We start from the raw sequence: 20519 nt of genomic DNA, 5'->3' as shown, positions 1-20519 counted from the left end.
TGTAGAGATAATGGCACAAGTTCCGCACTCAAAAGTTTACGAAAGTATCGGCGTCAAAATATCCTGATAAATTCAAACGCACACAGAGGCTACTCGTGGTGCAGAATGGCCCATTTCATAATGTATATTTTAATTTATTGATGTATTACTGGGCATATCATTTTAAAGTAATTGTATACACTAATTGCTAGTGATTTAAAGTATCACACATATATTATTTTATTAAATGCGTTATATTTTATACACATATTGAATTTCTGCGCTTCGGTTTTTCGATCGTTTTACTCGCATACATTTCAATTAGTACGGATTTTCATTGCCAATCACTGCTTCTCTGTTATTGTTGTGCATATGACAATAACGCATTATATTATACATCGCATTTTAAATTGTGCAAACAATGTAACTGAAGTTATTAAATACAAGTAGTGGAGGAGTACAACAATTTGACCGCTACAGTTACTACTAAATTAAAATACAAAAAATGATTTCCTTCCAAAATTAGTCTGTGATGCATAATGAGTCAGCCAATACTGAAATAAATCTAACCGAAACAATCAGAAATGATCACGTTAATTGTTCTATCGTGTCGGAAACTACAACTCAACATTATTAGCACTATACATATCAATAACATTCCCTTTGTCATCAGACATAAACAACAGAGGGAGGTAACGGTTGGTTCAGGCAATAAAAATCTGCCCCCCAATGGTCACAGTGAAGAAATGCAACGCTAGAAAAAAAAACATCGAATTGATGGAACTGCATAACATAACCAATTTAAACTGTGCAGATGTTTTCAGTGGGAAAGCAGGGGTGTGTCTGTCATGGAAAGAAGACACACAAGTAGATGCCAAAGGAGTCTTTTTAATCAAAACTTAATTTTCCACGTGTGAATGAACACTTTAAATTCCTCTCATACAAACACATTTCCTTCTTGAAAAACATTTCAAAAGCATAGACCAACTAAAATGCAGAAGACACGTCACTGTAACTTGAATACAAGACACAGAAAGAGCTACGTAGTTTTAACATGTGTGACTGTGAATCATCACAGGCACAAAATAAAAACAGTTTTAAGAGTTAGCTTTGTACATTGACAAAATGCAAACACACAAACACGTTGCAAAGAATTAGAAAACAAAGAAAGCCTCAGGTTTACGAGCACAAAAGCATGTTACGAGCTCAGTGAGATGAAACAAGACAATAAACAACATAATAATAGTTTTGAATCGTTTACTGACAGCAGGATTCATGACAGCTCTATTGTTGGATCCTAGCGACTTACAACAGCCTTATGATAAATGTACAGTGACTGGCTCTGAGCTGCTTTTGTTGATCTGTCCGACACTCTTTTGAGCTTTGACCAAATCATGAGGTCCTAATCAACCCCGCTGTACACTTTCATTCAAAGTCCACAAAATCCCCCCTCTGGTCCTGTGCTTGTGTCAGCCTCTGATATGCTCTGCTATCTGCCTACACAACAGACAAGCTCATCATGGAGCAGTTAGTTGCACATATGATTCTATTGATGTGTTTGTTTATGTTTTTTTAGTTGTCCCACCTACTCTTTCTACGCTTTGGTGGTTCAGGGACAGCAAAGCTATCGTCTCCTCTGTCCCTCCCCTCTCCACTCCCCCTGTCTCCTCCGTCCCTCTCACTCCTCCGATCTTCTCTGTCCCTCCCCTCTGCACTCCCCCTATCCTCTCTGTCCCTGCCCTCTCCACTCCCCCTATCCTCTCTGTCCCTCCCCTCTCCACTCCCCCTGTCACCTCCATCCCTCTCACTCCGCCGATCCTCTCTGTCTCTCCCTTCTCCACTCCCTCCCCCGTCCCTCTCACCCCTCCGATCCTCCCTGTCCCTTCCCTCTACACTCCCCCTGTCTCCCCCGTCCCTCTCACCCCTCCGATCCTCCCTGTCCCTCCCCTCTACACTCCCCCTGTCTCCCCCATCCCTCTCACCCCTCCGATCCTCCCTGTCCCTCCCCTCTCCACTCCCCCTGTCTCCTCCGTCCCTCTCACCCCTCCGATCCTCCCTGTCCCTTCCCTCTCCACTCCCCCTGTCTCCCCCGTCCCTCTCACTCCTCCTATCCTCTCGGTCCCTCCTGCTTCCATCTCCATTACGACTATCGCTGTGGCGGCTGCTGCTGTGGCGGTCCCGGTCCCCGTGGCGATCGCGATCTCTGTCTCCGTGGCGCTCCCGGTCGCCGTCTCTCTCCCGGTCTCCGTAGCGATCCTCACCACTTTGTCGATCGATCCTGTCGCCGTGGCGGTAACTGTCGTGGCGCCCCCGGTCCTCCCCGTGTCTGTCCCGAGGGGTGTCTCTCGGTGGGGGAGGCGCGGCCGGAGGGTAGCTGTGCTGTGGAGGGGTTTGAATGGTGGGCACAGAGCTCAGGGTACCGGCGCTGGTGAAGCCGGACATGGACATGGACATGGTGGCGCTCTGGGACCGCTCGGGACCATTGGCGGACTCAGTCGGCACGGAGCTCAGGCTGCCGGCACTAGTCCAGCATGACGAGCTGTTAGACTTAGTGCTAAGCTTCGGAGGGCCGCTGGATGCAGCCACAAAGTGGCTCTTATATTGAGCCTAAACGAAAAGGAGAGGAAGAGATTAGCTGTCTGCAAAGCAAAACAAGGAATCCTTCCTTTCTAATTATGCATTTCGCTGCCTCATAAAATAACCACAATATATTTGCATGGTGGTGATAGCATACTGATGTTATTACAGTAGACGTAAACATTTATTGGCCGGGTGCTGGAATGTTTGCTTTCGAGAAGTCACTCGCTGCCAATGCCGTTTAAAAATGTCACGACGCCGTGCTGTGAGTGACGGCAACACAACAGGTTCAGATGTCTAAAGAATTTTTGCTCTCTCACCCATAACACAAGTACAAATATGATAGTGTTTTAGTGGCATGTTAAGAACCAGAAATAGGAAAGAAAAAGACAGTCCTATCAATAACTGTGAAATAAAGTGAACTATTGTTTTTAATAGAGGTATTAAATCATTGCTAAAAGAGAAACATTGTTCTCACACATAACTCCCCTGTATACACACACTTGTAATTTGTGTATGTATTTTCTTATTTTTCTCTATAAAAAAAAAGAAAGCCTCCTGTGGACAGGTGTTGTAAATTAGCGTTTCGCTACAAAACACTTAACACAGTGCATCTAGTTCTTGTGCAAACATGTATTTTACAATTATAATGCCACTGTGATGTCCATATCAAATAAAGTCAAGTCAAAGATATACAAGAGACATAATATTTAAGACAGAACTGGAGAAGATAGAGAGTTCTACCTGGAAGGCTTGTTTCATAGCAGACATGCGATCTCCCATTGCCCCAGAGGTTGGTTTGCTGTAGCCTTCAAAGCTACTAGAGGAAGACAAAAAGTTTCCGCTGCGTTCCTGCAGAAACAACCGAGAGTTACTCACATATCTTTGCATTTTCTCTAAATTTCACTATTAGTCTTCATGAAAGAAATACCGTAGCCACCATAGAGCATTTAATGCTGTCAGAAGGCCGAAGTTTGCAGGTGGAGTCTGGTATTTTTGCTTAAATGTTTTCATTTTATAGTATGGAATAATGACTATGATTAAACCCACATTTTGGAGAGAAGCAGATTTAGGGTGAGGCAATAATTAACTCACAGAACTGTCAGCCCCCAGGCCGGGTCTCTCTCTGTAACCAAGACCTCCTCCTCCTATATTCATCTTCTTTCCTTGACCGCCCTTGAATCTGGATTTCCTGAACCAGGAATTCTGGGGAAAAATGTGAACAGCATAAAGTTAAAAACATTCCATTCGAAAAACCAACATGCTTTAAAAAAAAAAGATTCTTTCGACTTATCGATCTCACCTGCATGGCTAAATCCATCAGTTCTTTGGAAACGCCTTGATTGGCGCCCTCTAGATTTCTCACGAGGTCACCAGCGAATGTCGTGTCTTTGTTGGTGAGGAGAGTGTAAGCCACGCCCTTCTCTCCAGCACGACCAGTTCGACCAATCCTGTGAGTGTGCGTGTCGATGTCTCGTGCCACGTCGTAGTTTACCACTGTGCGGATGGATGGGATGTCCAGACCACGAGCTTGGTAGGAAAGCAGACAGGAAGCAGGAAAATGTTAAATAATGTCAATTCTTTTAAGTTACCAAGATTATATCTTTTTTTTAGCTCATCTCTCGATTTACAAAAGACTAAAACAGTCCCAAAGCCAATGTTTGAAAAGTGACACAAATACATTCATGCAAACTGAAAGTGACAAGGAGAGAAAGAATTGAGAGGTAGAAAACCTCTCCCCGTCTCCATCACCACCTCCTCTTGAACTCACCAGCTACATCAGTGGCCACCAGAACAGGCAAGTTCTGTTTCTTAAAGTCGCTGATGACTTTGTTCCTCTCACTTTGGTCCATGTCTCCGTGCAGGAGGCCCAGGCTGTAACCCTCCTGGGTCAGGTTAGTAGCCAGTTCCTCACAGTTTAACTTCTTAGTGACAAAAATGAGGACTGAGCCAGAGGAGGTGAACTCCACCAGCCGCCGGGTCAGCCAGCCCCATTTATCTGTGGCGCTGTGCAGCATCTCCACCATCTGAGTGACATCCTCATTGGCCTGATCAGAGAAGATGGTAATTCAAACAGGGATCTGCAAATATTGTACAGCTAAAAACGTTTAACTTTTGCTGCCACAATAGCTTAAGTTTACTAGGACAGAACTATCTGTGGCTTTTAAATAAGTCCCTTTAGTTTAAAATACACCATTGTATTACAACTTTTAAATCAGGAGTACTGTAACTGTATTTAATTATAATTGTGTAGCCTTGTATTTGTGATTTGAGTCTTTGAGGCACACTGAAAAAAGGATGATATGAGCAAATGTATCTCTTTGCTTAGCTACATCTCTTGCATACCTCTCCGATGTCTCCCTGCACCACACGGATAGGATCGACCAAGATGTCTCTGGCAAGCCTCTCTATCTTCTTTCGAAAAGTAGCGCTAAACAGAAGGGCTGTGAAGGAGAAGATGTTATTTGGTTTAAATACTCTGAAGCCCTGCTATCTATGACAAAGAAGCATTGTCTTCATACTTAAGGAACCCACTTACTCTGTCTGTCTGGGCGGACATGGCTTGCAAGAGATCTGACCTGATATTCTGAAAAGGTAAAAATAGAAATAAATTGTAGTGGCCACAACGGGTTTAAAACATGGTTGATACAACACTGACAATGCCAACTCACCAAAACCCATATCAAACATGCGATCTGCTTCATCAAACACCATGTATGACACTCTCTGCAGGGACGTGGCCTTCTTCTTCACATGGTCAATCAGACGACCCTGTGCAAAAGCAAAAACAGTAAATCTCCCATTTTTTGCAGCAGAGGAGAGTGAATTTTCTTCTTAGAAGGCAGGTCAAAGGTACAAGTTGGTAGTCTTTTCTCTTACCGGAGTGCAGACCACAATCTCTGCTCCCTCCTGCAGAGCTTTGGCCTGCTCCCACATGCTGCCTCCTCCATAAACTGCCACAGAACGCAATGAGTAGGCTTTCCCAAAACGCTTACATTCTGCATGGATCTGGTAAAGTGAGACATATTAGTGAACCAACTCGCTTATCAATGCATTTCTCAATTAATACTAAAGCAAATACCCTCCATCTATATATCTATAGAAATATTCACAAAACCTGACTCTGTTCCATCCCATTTCTTACCTGCTGACAAAGCTCTCTGGTGGGACACACAATGATGGCGATGGGCCCCTCTCCGGCCTCCAGTTCCTTTTGGTCCATGATGTGAACCAGCATGGGCCAGATAAAAGCTGCAGTTTTGCCACTGCCAGTTTTTGCAATACCAATCATGTCACGTCCAGACAGAGCTATGGGCACACCCTATACCCCAGATTTAGAAAGAAAACAACAAAGGTTCTTCATGATATTGAAAAAACAAAAAAACATTCAATACTAAACAATATAGCAACTGTAATAAGATAAACTTGCACAATTACCTGGCACTGAATCGGTGTGGGCTGAGTGTACTCGGACTTGCGGATTTGGTGCATTAACTGCTCATCAAAGGTGAAGTGGGCAAAGCTAGTACAAGGTTTTGGAGGGGCTGCACCCGATACCTGAGAAAAAAAAAGAAAGATTGTTATGATGATGCTGACGTCAACAGCGTAAACATGACAAAGGCCCATGTCTCCAAAGATTTTTCCAAAGTCACCACTGCGAGACAAAATTGGATTGGGGCGCTCAAAATGAGCGAATGAGTGTAATAACTACTATGACGTGTATATCATTGTAGCTATACAACATGTATGTACTTGTTTGCATGAATCCCAGACTTACCCGTAAGTTCAATTTGTGCCTTAACTCCAACTCTTGAATTACAGTCAGGCTGCTGAGCTCTTCATGCTCATTGTAGAAGTTTTTCTCAAAGGGTGGGTAATCAATCTATTGACAAAAAGACAAAAGAATCGCAACAAAATCACTTATATGACACGCGTTAAAGACATCAAATAATATTCCATAGTTGAGACAATACTCTTAAACTGTGCAGTGGTGTCAATTGTACCTCAGAGTGGTCAATGGGGGGAAGCGGCAAAATTATTTTCTTGGTGATGGGGGCGATAGGGTTCCCGTCACTGTCATAGTCAATGTTTTCATCCTCATCCTCGAGGCTCAGCCCGGCTGTGGGATTCTCAGCCATGTAGCGGAAGTAGGCTTCCTGCAGAGAGCACAGCATTTCATGTGAAAAACTGAGCTGGTGTGCTGCTTACCACAGCGGCCAGGTAACAACCTGAGGAGACATTCAGCTCAACAGAAGGAACAATTACTTACAATCTTCTTGTAAATATAAAATCATTAAACATGCCTTCTCACACTTTCTAGACAGCAAGAATAATCACATGAAAAACAACTCCATCATAATAATCCTAAATGCAACCTGCGTGGTCAGATAGAGGGAAGGCAGTGGGCTTTATAACATTAGAGGGTAGATTTAGGGGATGTTTGGTCTGGAGACCTCTCTGATCAACGATGTAGTAGATGAAGAACTTTGGAGGGCTCACTCACTTGTTCATCTTCTTCTTCAATGTCATCACGAATACCCCTGAAATGACAAGCGGAGAAAAAAAAAAACTTCCCTGCGGCTCGTTCATACACCCAAGACAGCCCACACACCCATTATGACTAAGGTCGGTGCTTACCTGATCAAATCTATAAAGCCAGCAAAAATATCGCTGGATGTGCCAGTAATCAAAGAAACTTAAGATGTATATACTGCATACAGATAACTGCTATTGGAAGTTAAGACAGTGAATAGTGCAGGGGATACATACAAGTTAACAGCATTATTATCTAAAATTAGGGGGCTTACACTTTTGCTCACAAAATATTAATTTATGTGGGTGATAATTGTTTTTTATTCTAGGCACATTATTTATTAAAAAGCACCTACATAATGACCTCAGAAGTGACTAAAAATCAAACAAATGAAAATATTAGAACAGATTTGAATCTTACTTGGCTGACTTTTTCTCCTTTTCCTTTTCCTCTAGTTTCCTCATGTCTTTAGCTGCTTGGTTCTGGAGAGGAAACAAAGAAAATGTGTTCGGGAAAACAGCAGATTTAGCACTTGCAAACATTTTCTACTTTGGCTCTGCAAGTCTCTTCTCACCTCAACCTCTGCCATGAAGGCGTCCAGTGGGTCATCTTCACTGTCTGACCCACCACCAGACTGCATCTGCTGCCGTGTGGGAGAGTTCTCCGCTGGAATGTACGGCAAATCCACGTTGCTTGACTCCTCTTCATCATCCTCAAAATACCTTGTTAAAAATGACACAGATGCAGTTTTTTATTTATTCAATACCATAAATCATAGTATTTCTTAAGGGGATGAACGAACATATGAAGTGTATATTTGTATGGAAAGAGGTGCAATACTCACGCATTTTCCTCATCAAAATTGGCTCTTTTTGTCCCTATTTTGTAGAATGATGGTAGCTGCTGGCCCTTCCCATATCCACTTGATCCTGGAGCTCCCGATGTTGTGTTCGAGTTCTGAGGTGCACTAGGTTCTTCTTTTTTACCTGCAAGGGAAAATCCTCCAAATCCGAACCCTCGCTTCACACCCGGACCACCTTTGTTCCAGTTCATGGCTGTGCTGTAAAAACAAACATCACATCTTAACTCAAACACCTGCCATGTATTTTGTGTGCCTGTGTTCTTTAATGAAGATACTCTTCCAATTAAATGTGACTCAGCACTGAATCATGGAAACCTCTCTTCAGATAGACCTAACGCCGGACACTTCATCTGGCCATTTAGACAACAAGGACCACTATTAGAAGGTGTATTTTAAGGAACGATGACGGGTTCACTAGAAAGGCCAATGAGTAAATGTAGCCCTGACTGCCATTCACTTTGCAGTGTTTTTTTTCTTTTAGTTAATTAAAATATAACCTGTGGCATTCTTGTATTGACTGGTACTTCCTCCATTGTACCAACATTGACGCTCAGCACTAACTTAAAATGATAATGTTTTCCTGTGCAACACTATAACGTTATATCTAACGGTCGTAGTTGTGCAGATTAAACACAAGACGCATGTTGCATTATAACGTTAAAGGATATAACTGACTAACAAATTACATTTAAATAATGAATGTAATGCATGTACACAGAGGCACGCATGTTTGCCTTCAGTACATTAATCAAGTGTTTAATGAATTGTAGGAGAAAAACGTTGTCAGGCTGATAAACCGGCGTAACGGAGTTCACCGTAAGCTAATTAGACGTATGCTAAACACGAAGGTACGAATCATGACAGTGTTAGCGTTCAGCTGCAGGCTCCGGGCGGTGACTTTGTTGACCGTAACGTTGTATCAACACAACACTGGCCCAACGTTACACGGACCGTTAGCGTTAGCTTAGGCCGCACAATGAGGCCGAGACAGGGGTGTGCGAGCTCGGCTCGACGCCCCGTGAATGAGGGGCAGTTAGGCTGCATTTCCCCACCACGCGCAGTAAACGATAACCTTATTCGTTGGTTGAATGTATCGATTATTTTTGAAACATGGGCAAACAGGGCGTATTTACCTGTTACTTGTTGCCAGTAAAAACCTCCAATGTTTTCAGAAGACCAAGAGGCGCCTACGTCATCAGCGCGCGCCGAGAGTCTGTTCTCGTCAGTGCCGCGACGACGCCGCTCAAAGCCGAAGTGGAGCGAGCTGCCAAAACACCCCGCTGCAAAGCATTGCTAGCTGAATAAGGTGTCCTGAAATATAGAATTTCTTCCGGCAGGCGTTGCTGTTCTGAACACTATATAGGTAAGCGATTAAGACGTTCAAATAATACAATTTACTTTTGCTCAAATGTTTCATGGTAGGTGCTTTAGCTAACGGTAACGTTAATGGACTATTGCTAGCCATGCTGCGCCTTTTGCATTAGCAAGCCATTAGTAATAGCCGAGCTCAGTTTGTCACTTATCTGCTATAAATGAGCTATTTTTTGTTTTTCGTTTGGTCTGGCAAAGATGACTCAACTAGAGCTTAGTCCTCATCTGATTCAGTGGTACCAATATATGTATTACAGATAGATAAAGGAATGCCAGGCGGTCTACGCTTGTAGTATTTATTCGCTTTGTTGTTTTGTTATGTAATGTTGATGCATATTCTGTAAATATCCTGATAATAAAGTTACATTGCATTAATTAATGAGCGTGAAAGACCAACCACAGGAGGAGACCAAACCGAGGCATCCTCTGCTTCACAGCTTTTTTATTTGTCTTTTAAAGGTTTTCCCTGGATATGTTTTCAGCTGTTCGTATGTGACCCACTCAAGAGGATCCATGTCTTTTCTTGTAAGTTTGTCAAAAATAGTTAATATTTTAGACGCAGACTTTCAATGCCAGTTTAATCCTAGATTTAGGATTACATCTACTCTACTTGTATGTATTTAATCAATATTTCAATTGAAGCTTAATTAAGGGAAATTGAACTATAATGACATCTATGACAGCTTTAATTGCAAACAGCCTGATGTTATTTATGTAGAACAATTTTGCTAATCACTGAGCTATCCACTTTCTCTTTCACACAAGAGACTGAACACTTTTACAGCTGGAAATTAGGAAGGCAGCATGAATCATCTTCATTCAACAGCTTTGAATATGTTTCTGTGGGATGTTTCTTTATTCTGTTTGCATTTTCTCTCTTCTCTCCATGTCTGTTATTCCCTCTGTGTCTGTCAGCGTTGGGTATCTGAGAAACTGAGTGTGGAGAGCCTGCGGGATTTGGAGTTATTTGGAGGTGAGGTCCAAAGCACACTGAGATGCAACAACACGGTTGAACTTTCCCAAATCACTGCCTGTACATTAAGACCTTCATGAGCACAAACCAAAAAGCAACAATCTGCTCTAGTTGAAGCTTTGATCTAAGTGAGTGCTCTGCTTCTCAGATGGCATCGTTGAATTACAATTTTTAAAGTTTTCTATCCAGTCGTCTGTTACCTGTCTCAAGCATTACTGCCTCATTCCTTCGGTTTGCTCCAATGATTTATCAGAGGACGGCACAAACTAAATCAGTCTGAAAAGCTTGCATGCTTGCTTTTTTCTGAAAATTGCGGAGTGGATCCAAAGACCATCACTCCACACTCACACAGAAAAAAAAAAACAGAAAATGGAAGACATTGCTCCTGAAACTGTGAATACCACAACTATGCAGATTTAGCGTCTTACATTCTCCCAATTTTTGAAGTAGGTCAGAGAGGTTCTTCACTTTCTCATGTCTTCCAAGTAGCCTGTGAATTGAACCATCAACAGTCCAGTCATATATCTGTCCTGTTGACTGCTGCAGAGCTGATTTGCTTGTTTGTATCTCCATAAAAGTACTAATTAATAATTATGATGGCACGAAAATGTGTCCTGTGAAAAAATACAATTATATGTTATTTGATATTGTGTTTGTTGCTGTTTATTAGTGGTTTGTGTATCCTTTTGAAGTGCCGTGTTTCGCCTCAACAATAGTTTTTGGGTTTGGGTTGCTTTAATTTATTGCCTGATTTTCATTTTCTTGCCGGTGGATCCTTGCTCAATGTTGCATGCGTGTTCAACTCTTATCATTTCTGTTTTGCCTGTGCTATATTTCCATGGCCTTACATAATATCTGGAAAGATCCTGCAGGGCATAGCTTGATTTGCTTTTTTCAGTTGCAGTGTAGTTTCAGGTGAAACCTATTCGTACAAGTTATCATGAAAACCGTTTGTACTTGTAATTATACGTCACCTTAATTATGGCCACCTGAAAGACAAAGCTGCTTTCTGGTCATCCATCAAATTCTGCAGTCTGCTGCAAACTCCCAGATGCCGCACAGATCCTGATCCTTCTCTTGTTTTGTGTTTGAACATGTCTTTATGTCATTGATATGGTTTTTCTACCCCAGAGCAAGCTCAGGGATTCTCTCCCAGGAAAGTAAGTGTGGTACTCCTGTCATCATCACCCCCAATTTGCTTTTTGTGTATGTGCGTGCACGCATGTGTATGTGCGCACACAGATTTATATGTAGAGGAATCCACAACCCCCCTCCCCCGAGGCTTTGCACATTCACGTATGCATGAGTGTCTCGCTCATGACACACGCTGTACACACGCGTAGCTCAGAAGGTCACCTCACTCTCCAGTGCTTTTGTTGGGGATTGCAAAAAGAATAAACACGTTTAATCTAAATGTTCCTGTCTGAGTCCTCAGTGTGCTGTTAACTTGCTTTGCTCCAGGTAACTGCACTGTTTTGGGATTTTGGTGTGTCTTTGTCACCTCACTAAGAGCCTAATTCTGTGCTGAGTGTTTCGACGCTGCCTGTCTGTGCTGACGGCCGGTTGTTGTGTTGATGGTGAACTGACCGTGTCACGCTGGAGATGAATGGAGTTCCATGTGTTCCGCTTTAGCAAAGGCATGGCAACCCCTTCTGAATCTGATCACACTGGCAGGTTGTACAGTGATTAGAAATATAATAATAATGATAAAAAAGAGTTCACATTCTACATGAATGATATCTAAATGGCTTCGCTGATTGCTGCCACGGCATGTTTGGCTTGGTCGTCATGCCAGTTTTTATGTCCAGTAAAGTTTATGCGGAGCAAAAATCACTGCTTCACTTCGCATCCGGAGAGAACTCAGGAACACATGGAACAACTCTTTTGTTTTATCTGCAAGGATATTTTCAGTTGTGCGTCTTGATCTTGATTATGATCCTGAAGCTACCTCCGGGCCCGTGTGACACAAGTTATGCACAAGGAAGTGCACCATTCTAATTTGAGTGTGCGTCTTCATTCTGGTCACCATGGAAACGATCCAAATATTCATTCAGCTTGCTTTCATTGGCCTCCGCAGCTTGCCACTGCAATCTGTTCATTTACATCAGGGTTAAAAAAACGATGTAATTCAGGAGTCCTCACTGCCGGGATTATTGACACGTTTGTGATTCTAAAACATTTTCTTATGTGTAGGCAACACTTTGCCTCCCTGTATTTGCTATTCTGCTTATAATAATTGTGTTATTACTAGACCTTCAGATGCTCGTATTCACAAACAATGTTGCCGGTTTTTGCTCCTGCTACGGCGGGTCACGCTAACACACCTCAGCCTGACCTTTTGATGATCTTTTAAGTTTTCACACGTACTGTATGAACAACCCTCCGGTAGTCACTCACAAGCTCCTTAACACAGTCCTGCCCTGTAGCCGAGTGAAGTCAAGTGTCGCAGCCCATCTTCAGTCGTTCTGTTTCCTCTCCTTCTCCCTCCAGGCCCATGAGGACAGCCAGGAGAGTCTGACCCCGCCCCCACGCCGGGACACCATGGGCAGCTTCCTCCCTGACGGCAGCTCCTACGAGCTCCTCGCTGTTATCGGTACGTGAATGCCGACACCCACCTGCACTCGGCCGCTTGCGTTTCGTTCCAGTTTGTTTCTCGCATAAATTAGTCGTACTTACACAATGACGTTGGTTCAAGTCGAGCTGCTTGTGACGTGACGTCTTTATAAAACCAGTTCACATTCCACATTAAAAGACGAATGGTATCCAAATGGCTTTCAGTTTGCGGTGTAGTTTTTAGAACAATGAGTAAACGACACTATTGCTATGTTATGCTAGTTTTGTTCACAACATAAATACTCAGAAACCAAGGACTGGAGGGGAGGATACATGTGTAACAATGACATGAAAATGAGGTCTGTTTTTTTTTTTTTTTAGGCCGCGGCTTGGACGACTTGATGACGGTGAACCTGGCTCGATACCGACCCACTGGGGAGCACGTAGCCATCCGACGGATTAACTTGGAGTCGTGCACTAATGACATGGTTATCTACCTACAGGTCTGCACCGGATTCCATCACTACCACGACTCCGCTCCCCCCGTAGTCTTTGCGTCTCTCCTGCTTTAAATATAATCTCCCTTCTGTTATTTCCCCTTGGGCCTTAGGCATACTTGCGTAACCCTTGTGTCTGTGTTCTCATTAACCTTCCTGCTCAACCTCCGATGCCTAATTAGATTGAGAATCATCTTTTTTTTTCTCCGCTTGTCTACTTGACTTGTAATTTCCGTATTCCTTTCCTCCCAGGGCGAACTGCATGTGTCAAAGTTGTTTCACCACTCCAGTATCGTACCCTACAAGAGCATCTTTATAGCTGATAATGAGCTGTGGGTCATCACCCCCTTCATGGCTTATGGTAAGAAATATACTTTAACTGTCGCCGTGTTTTACCATACGTCATAAACAACAGTTCAGAAGGAGGTCATGTTTATGGAGGCCAGCGCTCTCACCGTGGTTATCTGTGTTTGATGGTCTTTTAGGGTCAGCCAGAGATCTGATCTGCTCACATTTCGCTGATGGAATGACTGAGCTGACCATCGCGTACATTTTGCTGGGCATGCTCAAAGCTCTTGAATACATCCACCACATGGGATACGTGCACCGGTAAGATACACTTCCACGTTGGGTTCGCATTTTTTTTGTATGTCTTTTTGCATCGAAACAAAATATTTTGAAAACGCGTTAAATGTTTCTGAACGTACGCCGAAAACTCCCCTCAAAGACAAACTAGGGGTTTTTAAATGGAAGAGTTTCTCTGGTCGGCATCAAACATATGATCAGGAAAAATAAATAAAAAGGATCTATAATAAGGTCATCAACCATTGTAGTATTACTTAGTCATTGATAGTACTAACTGGTAGGGGTCATTATGTCATATTTAGAGACGAGACAATACCTCTGTCTTACATAATGTAGTTTATTATAAATAGTTTGTGTGGTGGTTTCTGTACCTGAGCTTACACTGGGTTTTAATAAATTGACCAACATGCCCCTTGTAAACACATGTCAATGTGACGTTTGATGTCTTTTGTATGTGTGTAGGAGTGTGAAGGCCAGCCATGTGCTGATCTCAGCTGACGGACAGGTCTGCATGTCAGGTCTGCGGAGCATCTTCAGTCTGATCCGTCATGGCCAGAGGGCCAGAGTTGTCCACGACTTTCCCCAGTACAGCGTCAAGGTGCTGCCCTGGCTCAGCCCTGAGGTGCTGCAGCAGGTACCGTACGGCATTCCTCCACATTCAAGCATCCCATGATACTGAGTTGATACTGTATGTGCCGTAACAGTTCTCCGGGAGACATTTAGTTGCAGAATTAAAAGGAAATGGAAGTAAAATAGTGACGTAAATATCATATGTGAACGTTTTATTTCTCAGAACCTGCAGGGCTACGACTCTCGGTCAGACATCTACAGCCTCGGCATCACAGCCTGTGAACTGGCCAATGGACACGTACCCTTCAAAGACATGCCAGCTACACAGGTCAGATGATACCTAGCAGCTCCCCACCTGTTCCTCTGCATCACAGTATCCGTTTGTAGTAAGACGTTTAGTGACAAATAAGACACACTCTGGTACGATTTTAAGCTTTCTTTGTTTTAAAAACTGTCCATTCATGAATAGATCTAGTAAATTGATAGGTAACAGTCTTTAATATTAACTAACACCCTCCATATCCTCTTCACTCCCACAGATGCTGCTGGAGAAGCTGAATGGGACGGTGCCGTGTCTGCTGGACACCACCACTATCCCACCAGAGGAGCTGTCGATGAAACCGTCTCGCTCCGGGGCCGACTCCGGCATCTGCGAGGGTCCGGTCGCCGGAAGTGTTCGCCACTCCAACGGAGAGGCGTCCTCCTCGACAGGCGGACACCCCTACAACCGGACGTTCTCCCCGCACTTCCACGCCTTTGTCGAGCTGTGTCTGCAGCGAGAGCCCGAAAGGAGGTCGGTGCCTCCCTTCCTTAATGCTTAAATATTGTACAGAAAATGTTACGTTCAAGATACTAATTATTTGTCCTGCTTTGCTTTTTCCAGACCGTCTGCCGCCACTCTCATAGGCCATCCACTGTTCAAACAGGTGAAATATCTCTTCCTTTTTTAAAATTGCTGCACTTCTAGGCGTTAATACAGAACCGATTTGATTTGTACATTTACTGTGTGGTGACATTGAAAAAGTAAGATTGTCCTCCAAATGTTTTTCCATCCATCCCCCCCCCTCCCCTCCCCTCCCCCACCCCACCCGCTCAGATTAAACGCCGGCCCTCGGAGGCGCTGCCTGAGCTGTTGCGGCCCGTGTCCCCAATCACCGGCAGTGAGAGCTTCCAGCCGCGCGACGCTCCCTCTGGACTGGCCGGTCTGGAGTCGGGTCTCAGCCACCTGGAGGTGGACGACTGGGACTTCTGACGCTGGAGCGATGCGGATGGGATTGTGATGGAAAGCTCTCCGAGCATACTGGACAACATGTCTTTTTGTAACGGTCTCTTTGTAAATAATTTAAACCTCAAACTAAAAAGGAGTTGCTGTTCTGACAAAAAAAAAGAAGTTAAAAGCCAGCAGCCATCTTGCCTCTTTTTGGAGTCTCTCACACGCTTCTGTTCTCTAGATAGGCTCAGACTCTCGTATTGCACTGATGGCCTCTCTCTCACACACACACACACAAAACACACCAGGACTCCTCCTTTCCTCGTGCTGCTGCTAAGGTTTTCAGAGGAGTATCTGTGGGTGTAGATGTAGCCGAGACCTAAAGACACTCATGAAACAGATCAGCGGGAAGCTGCTACTAAATATTCAGAGAGGACTCTCCACGTCTCTGCGCGCGGCCGCTTGCTGTAGCCCATCTGCTCAGTGAGACCGCCATACGGGTGAACACCAGTCCTCACAGCTCACTCTGCCTTCTGCACAACAGATGGAAAGTTTCCACTTTGTCCGCGGGGGTCAGCTAAATTAACAGCATGCATACGCATTTCTTAACTCTGCCTGTGTTGAAGCGTAAACTACATCTCGTGCTTTACACGTCCCTTTTGTTGCACTGAGCATGGCACCGGATTAACCTTCAGAGCAGCGCAGTGTGTATTTTCTTGAACTTACTGAGTGTGATGTTACTTATGTTAGTTGTGAATGTCGCTTTTGGTGCTTGTTTTGTCTGCATGGACATGTGAAAGTGGGGGCAAATGTTAGTGTTGCAAATGTCAAGCTTAACTTTTAACAATAAACGTGGTTCACTTTAATGTTTTTTAACTTGATGTTACCACACGTCGGAGGCACTTAACTGTCTTAAAATAAGTAATTTTATTCAAAATGGACACAGACAAAACGCATAAGGGGGACGAAAGGGTCCCGCGATGCTGTTAATCTTCCTCGTCTGATGGGGGCTCGTCTGTTGCGGCGTTGCGTTTCTCCATCTTGACCATCAAATCTGGAAGAACAGGACAATAATAGATCGAAGGGAAGCGTCAATTAATTTCTCAGGAGTTTATTCCCTCGTCTCAAAAGGTAACGGGGTCGACTTACCCTTCGCAGGGTTGAAGACACCGTTGGTCTGAGTGTTGCACACATAGCAACGCTTGGACTTGCGGTAATGCTGAAGAGCACAAACCTCGCAGAAGTAGTGTTTACACCTGGGAGATAGTTCACTGGTTAACACTTTGCAACTGGTAGTACACTGGGAAGAAGCAGAGGACAAGAGGCTCACTTTGTGATGATGGGATTCTTGAAGGACTCCCTGCAGATGAAGCACTTGAAGGGCAAATCCTCATCGTCGCTGCTCACCTCGTAGTTCTCCTCATCTAGATGATGGCACAGTGTCAGGAAATGCTGACGCGGACATAATTAAAAATAAAAAAATTAACTCCTGAACTCACTATTGGCTCCATATCTGCCCTCTTCCAGTTCACGCTCAATCTGCCAGCCATGTTTGTAGTCGGATCTGTCGTGGAGGAACTTGCAGCTGTCTGAAAGCAGGAGAGCGAAGCGCTAAAAGTTAATGCTCAAGATGGGAAGTTATTAAGTTTGAGCCAGTCAACAGATGACTTGATATTTTAACCCACCTCCAAAACCACAGAAACCAGTCTCCTTGTAGTCTTTGCAGATGTCCGGCTGGTAGTCCCACCTGACTGTGGCTCTCAGGTGCTCAGGGGCTCGGATTGGTCCATGTCTGTTCAAAAAGAAATAAATTTTTTTTAAAAAGGCATATAATAGACACTACACACACTAATAGATTAAATAACATTTATAGGTGTGGAGTGTCTTGTGAAAGCATGTGCTAAATATTGTCCGGCTTTAGAACTCACCTGACCATGCCAGAGGAGGCATTGCCCATGGTTGTATCTTTGGGCTTGATGAATTTTTGGTAGTTGTTGATGCCACGGTAGATTTTATCATCTTCTTTACCCGTCAGTTCCTGCAGAAGACACCGAAATGATTTACAATACTGAGTATTGAGCGAGGAAAATATTTTTAAAAAAATGTAGGAGAAAACACTTTGTGAATGTTGATTAAATTGTAGCTTTTTGCAAAAAAAATGTGCCATGAAGAGTATTAAGTCTTGTACCTCTTGGACTTTCTGACTCCTCTCAAAGATGGCCTGAGCGTCATTGTCTCTCTCCGTGTCCATTTCATATGTAGCAGTTGCACCCCTGTCATCGGGTCCCTCTGGTTTCTTTTGTGGGTCAAGATTGAGAGAATGGCCAAGAGTGAGAGAGATTTCTACAGCATTAAAACTAAATGACTGTAAAATGCACAAAAACAGTCAAATTATCAGCGTTCTGCAGACGGGGCAACAAAAGGTTTCTGGCCGCTGAGCAGCTCCAAGTCAGCGTCTGGGAGTAGGGCTGCACAATTAATCAAGATTTCGGGCCTACAGCAAATTTGAAATCTGAGGAAGGAGCAATAATTAAAAAGGCAGAATGTATGTCGTTTAAAAATAAATATCGTTGTGCCGCACCAACACATCATACACAGGGTTAAGTAAACATATTTGTTTGGTAAAGATCCAGGCAAAAAAATAAATACTTGACACTAGTTACTGAAGGAGAAATGTGTTTCTCATTGCCTTTCCCTGAGATGGGGGATTCAAAACATTGCACTTATGGTTCCTGCCGCTCTTATAAAATGTAAAATGAAAGAATAGTCTCCACTCACTGCTGACCGTGTGGACTTGTAGGCAACAGTGACCTTCTTCTCCTCCTCTTTGTCTCCTTCACTTTCACTGGAAGATGCTTCTCTCTCCGCCTTCTTTGTCTGAACAGGGACAAGACAAGGGTCAGCGTCACCTCACGAGAAAACTCCAAATGGATTTTTAAATATCATCATTAGTAGGTTACCCTTTGAATCATGGGGTTGACTCGAGCGCCCTTCTTTCCTTTTCTGACGACAGAGCTCTGATCCTCCTCACTGTTGCCATCTGAAAGAAGACGACAGAATAACAAGTTTAACTATATTTTATTTGTTCTAATAAACTGAGGGATTAAGTGTTCCTTTGTGTTTTTTTCTGATGCTTTATAAGCTAAATAGACTACATAGAAACCCTCTTGGATCAGCTGGAACATGCATCACCACAAAGCTAAGATGTAGTGTGGTTACACATTAATACAATCGTAATATTTCAAAAACATCACTAGCCAAATTCCGACAGTGAACATTTACTGCGCAATACATATTTTTTTACTTTTCATAATTTTCTGAGTAAGTAAGTAAGGGTTTGAATGCAGGACTTTTACTTGTAGTTGAGTACTTTTACAGTGTGGTATTATTATTATTATGATTCTGAACAGGCTAATTTCTTCCACTACTGCCAATTTATGTAATAACCGGGTTTAAGCTCTCAGGCATCAATGGATTCTGCGCTAAAGATGTCGTAACCCCGTGAATTCCGAGGGACAGGGAACGCAGCACATGTGAGGAAACTGGTACTTGTATGCGACGAAAACCCCCAAACCTGCCTCCAGTTTACAGAGTGGTCTTCATGTGTTGACTCGTGTGGTTCTTATCGGGTTATATATTTCTTTTATTCCAGACTCATGAGTCCATACATTAATGGCATTGTTGTTTATAAAGACAAGAACAAACACACTTGCCAGTTCAGCTAACGCAGAGGATTCACATCCAGAAACACACAACAAACATGAGCCAAGCGATAGACCACTACCGTTGTCGCTGTCGCTTGCTTTTCTCTTTCGTCCGGAGAATTTCCTTGTAGATTTTTTAAAAAGAAAAGTACAAGGACCCGCTTTTGTTTCTTCGGACTCCGCCATCTTTTCCTTACTGCAAAAATAAATAACCGTCTTCGTCACCACAGCGCCCTCTGGTGTCCGGGAGTGTTTGCGCCGTGGCCTCCTGCTGGGCGAGAGGAGAATTAATCCATAATAAATAGACTCTGAACACCCAAACATGGTCTTAATATTGATACATTTACCAAATTGAATGTGCTTTTCCTTACAGACCACACATATGTATTATTTTATATTTTATACTAATGTATGCAGTATTATATGTCTTCTTTTTTAAAATGAATATTCAACCAGCATTGTTGAAGGGAGCCTGGCAGCTCCTTTTCCATAGTAGTTGAGCAAATTACAACAAACAACGTGAAACTTGAATCTTCACTGCTCACAGAAAGTATTGTGGTTAAAGAGTGCTGTTTATTATCAGTAGCCTATCATCTGACAAACCATATGTGTGGAAACTGGTGCTGCACGCCTGTCATGTCTGGATTGTTTTTGGTTGTTTTTATTGTGTATATTTTGTAATGTACGTTCAATGTTGTGCCCAATTTCTCTTCGGAATACGAAAGAACATCAATTAATTTGGTATTCATGGTGGCCTATACACTCTTCAACAGATAAAAGCGCGTTAGCATGAGTGAATGAAAAAACGAAATTACTTCAGAAGTAATAAATGTATTTTGTGCGTGTATAAGAACGTGCAGGCATCGATTCTCTCAGCTGTACCAAGTGTATGACGTATTCTGAATAAAACCGGAAATAAATATGGAAATAAAAGTGTTATCATTGGGCAATCAGCACAGTCAATCGCAAATAAACGAGGGGATCTTATTTTGAAAGTTCCAACCGGAACTTGTGCATTCAATCATCTCCTATTTTGACACTATTTGCCTCCGTCCTGTCCTCCTCTTCCAGCAGCAGCAGCAGCCGCAGCATCCGTGGCTCCCC

The 20519-nt window shown here is 43.2% G+C and overlaps 3 protein-coding genes across 4 annotated transcripts; 1 reads left to right on the top strand and 2 right to left on the bottom strand.

Annotated features, from left to right (window-relative positions):
- Positions 1–847: 847 nt before the first annotated feature.
- On the bottom strand, positions 848–9185 carry ddx42 (DEAD (Asp-Glu-Ala-Asp) box helicase 42). Its single transcript, XM_034539613.1, has 18 exons — positions 9086–9185; positions 7935–8150; positions 7665–7812; positions 7511–7572; positions 7061–7097; positions 6561–6713; positions 6335–6439; positions 5995–6114; positions 5702–5878; positions 5437–5565; positions 5229–5328; positions 5096–5143; positions 4903–5000; positions 4328–4604; positions 3860–4086; positions 3652–3762; positions 3301–3408; positions 848–2586 (listed from the first exon to the last, which is right to left on the bottom strand). Exons 2-18 carry the CDS (start codon positions 8141–8143, stop codon positions 1552–1554), a joined length of 3144 nt encoding a protein of 1047 aa, XP_034395504.1. The 5' UTR covers positions 8144–8150; positions 9086–9185; the 3' UTR covers positions 848–1551.
- On the top strand, positions 9170–16826 carry strada (STE20 related adaptor alpha). Of its 2 annotated transcripts, XM_034539614.1 has the most exons (13): positions 9188–9315; positions 9783–9848; positions 10239–10296; positions 11428–11456; positions 12787–12889; positions 13231–13352; positions 13599–13707; positions 13832–13955; positions 14394–14565; positions 14725–14829; positions 15041–15294; positions 15385–15427; positions 15598–16826. In XM_034539614.1, the coding sequence occupies exons 2-13, from the start codon at positions 9837–9839 to the stop codon at positions 15751–15753; spliced, it is 1287 nt and encodes a 428-aa protein (XP_034395505.1). In that variant the 5' UTR covers positions 9188–9315; positions 9783–9836; the 3' UTR covers positions 15754–16826. The 2 variants fall into 2 exon arrangements, with proteins under 2 accessions (XP_034395506.1, XP_034395505.1); XM_034539615.1 differs by lacking the exon at positions 11428–11456 and having other exon boundaries at positions 9170–9315.
- Positions 16615–19624, bottom strand: rnf113a (ring finger protein 113A). Its single transcript, XM_034539616.1, has 10 exons — positions 19496–19624; positions 18672–18751; positions 18490–18588; positions 17900–18007; positions 17640–17749; positions 17397–17503; positions 17211–17300; positions 17042–17135; positions 16861–16967; positions 16615–16765 (listed from the first exon to the last, which is right to left on the bottom strand). Exons 1-10 carry the CDS (start codon positions 19599–19601, stop codon positions 16698–16700), a joined length of 969 nt encoding a protein of 322 aa, XP_034395507.1. The 5' UTR covers positions 19602–19624; the 3' UTR covers positions 16615–16697.
- Between the last annotated feature and the right edge of the window lie 895 nt (positions 19625–20519).

The sequence above is a fragment of the Cyclopterus lumpus genome, chromosome 8, assembly GCF_009769545.1.
Source record: "Cyclopterus lumpus isolate fCycLum1 chromosome 8, fCycLum1.pri, whole genome shotgun sequence".
Lineage (NCBI taxonomy): Eukaryota > Metazoa > Chordata > Actinopteri > Perciformes > Cyclopteridae > Cyclopterus > Cyclopterus lumpus.
Note: the sequence above shows the minus strand (reverse complement) of the source record. Positions and strands in the feature narration are given on the sequence as shown.

Coding starts and splice junctions, on each gene's coding strand:
- strada (XM_034539614.1), top strand. Junction 12,890..13,230: donor CGAGCTCCTCGCTGTTATCG/GTACGTGAATGC, acceptor TTTTTTTTTTAG/GCCGCGGCTTGGACGACTTG. Junction 13,956..14,393: donor CACATGGGATACGTGCACCG/GTAAGATACACT, acceptor GTATGTGTGTAG/GAGTGTGAAGGCCAGCCATG.
- ddx42 (XM_034539613.1), bottom strand. CDS start 8,143: ATGAACTGGAACAAAGGTGGTCCGGGTGTGAAGCGAGGGTTCGGATTT. Junction 5,329..5,436: donor AGATTGTGGTCTGCACTCCG/GTAAGAGAAAAG, acceptor GCTTTTGCACAG/GGTCGTCTGATTGACCATGT. Junction 3,763..3,859: donor TGATGGATTTAGCCATGCAG/GTGAGATCGATA, acceptor ATTTTTCCCCAG/AATTCCTGGTTCAGGAAATC.
- rnf113a (XM_034539616.1), bottom strand. CDS start 19,601: ATGGCGGAGTCCGAAGAAACAAAAGCGGGTCCTTGTACTTTTCTTTTT. Junction 17,750..17,899: donor GGAGTCAGAAAGTCCAAGAG/GTACAAGACTTA, acceptor TGTCTTCTGCAG/GAACTGACGGGTAAAGAAGA. Junction 16,968..17,041: donor AAGAATCCCATCATCACAAA/GTGAGCCTCTTG, acceptor ACTATCTCCCAG/GTGTAAACACTACTTCTGCG.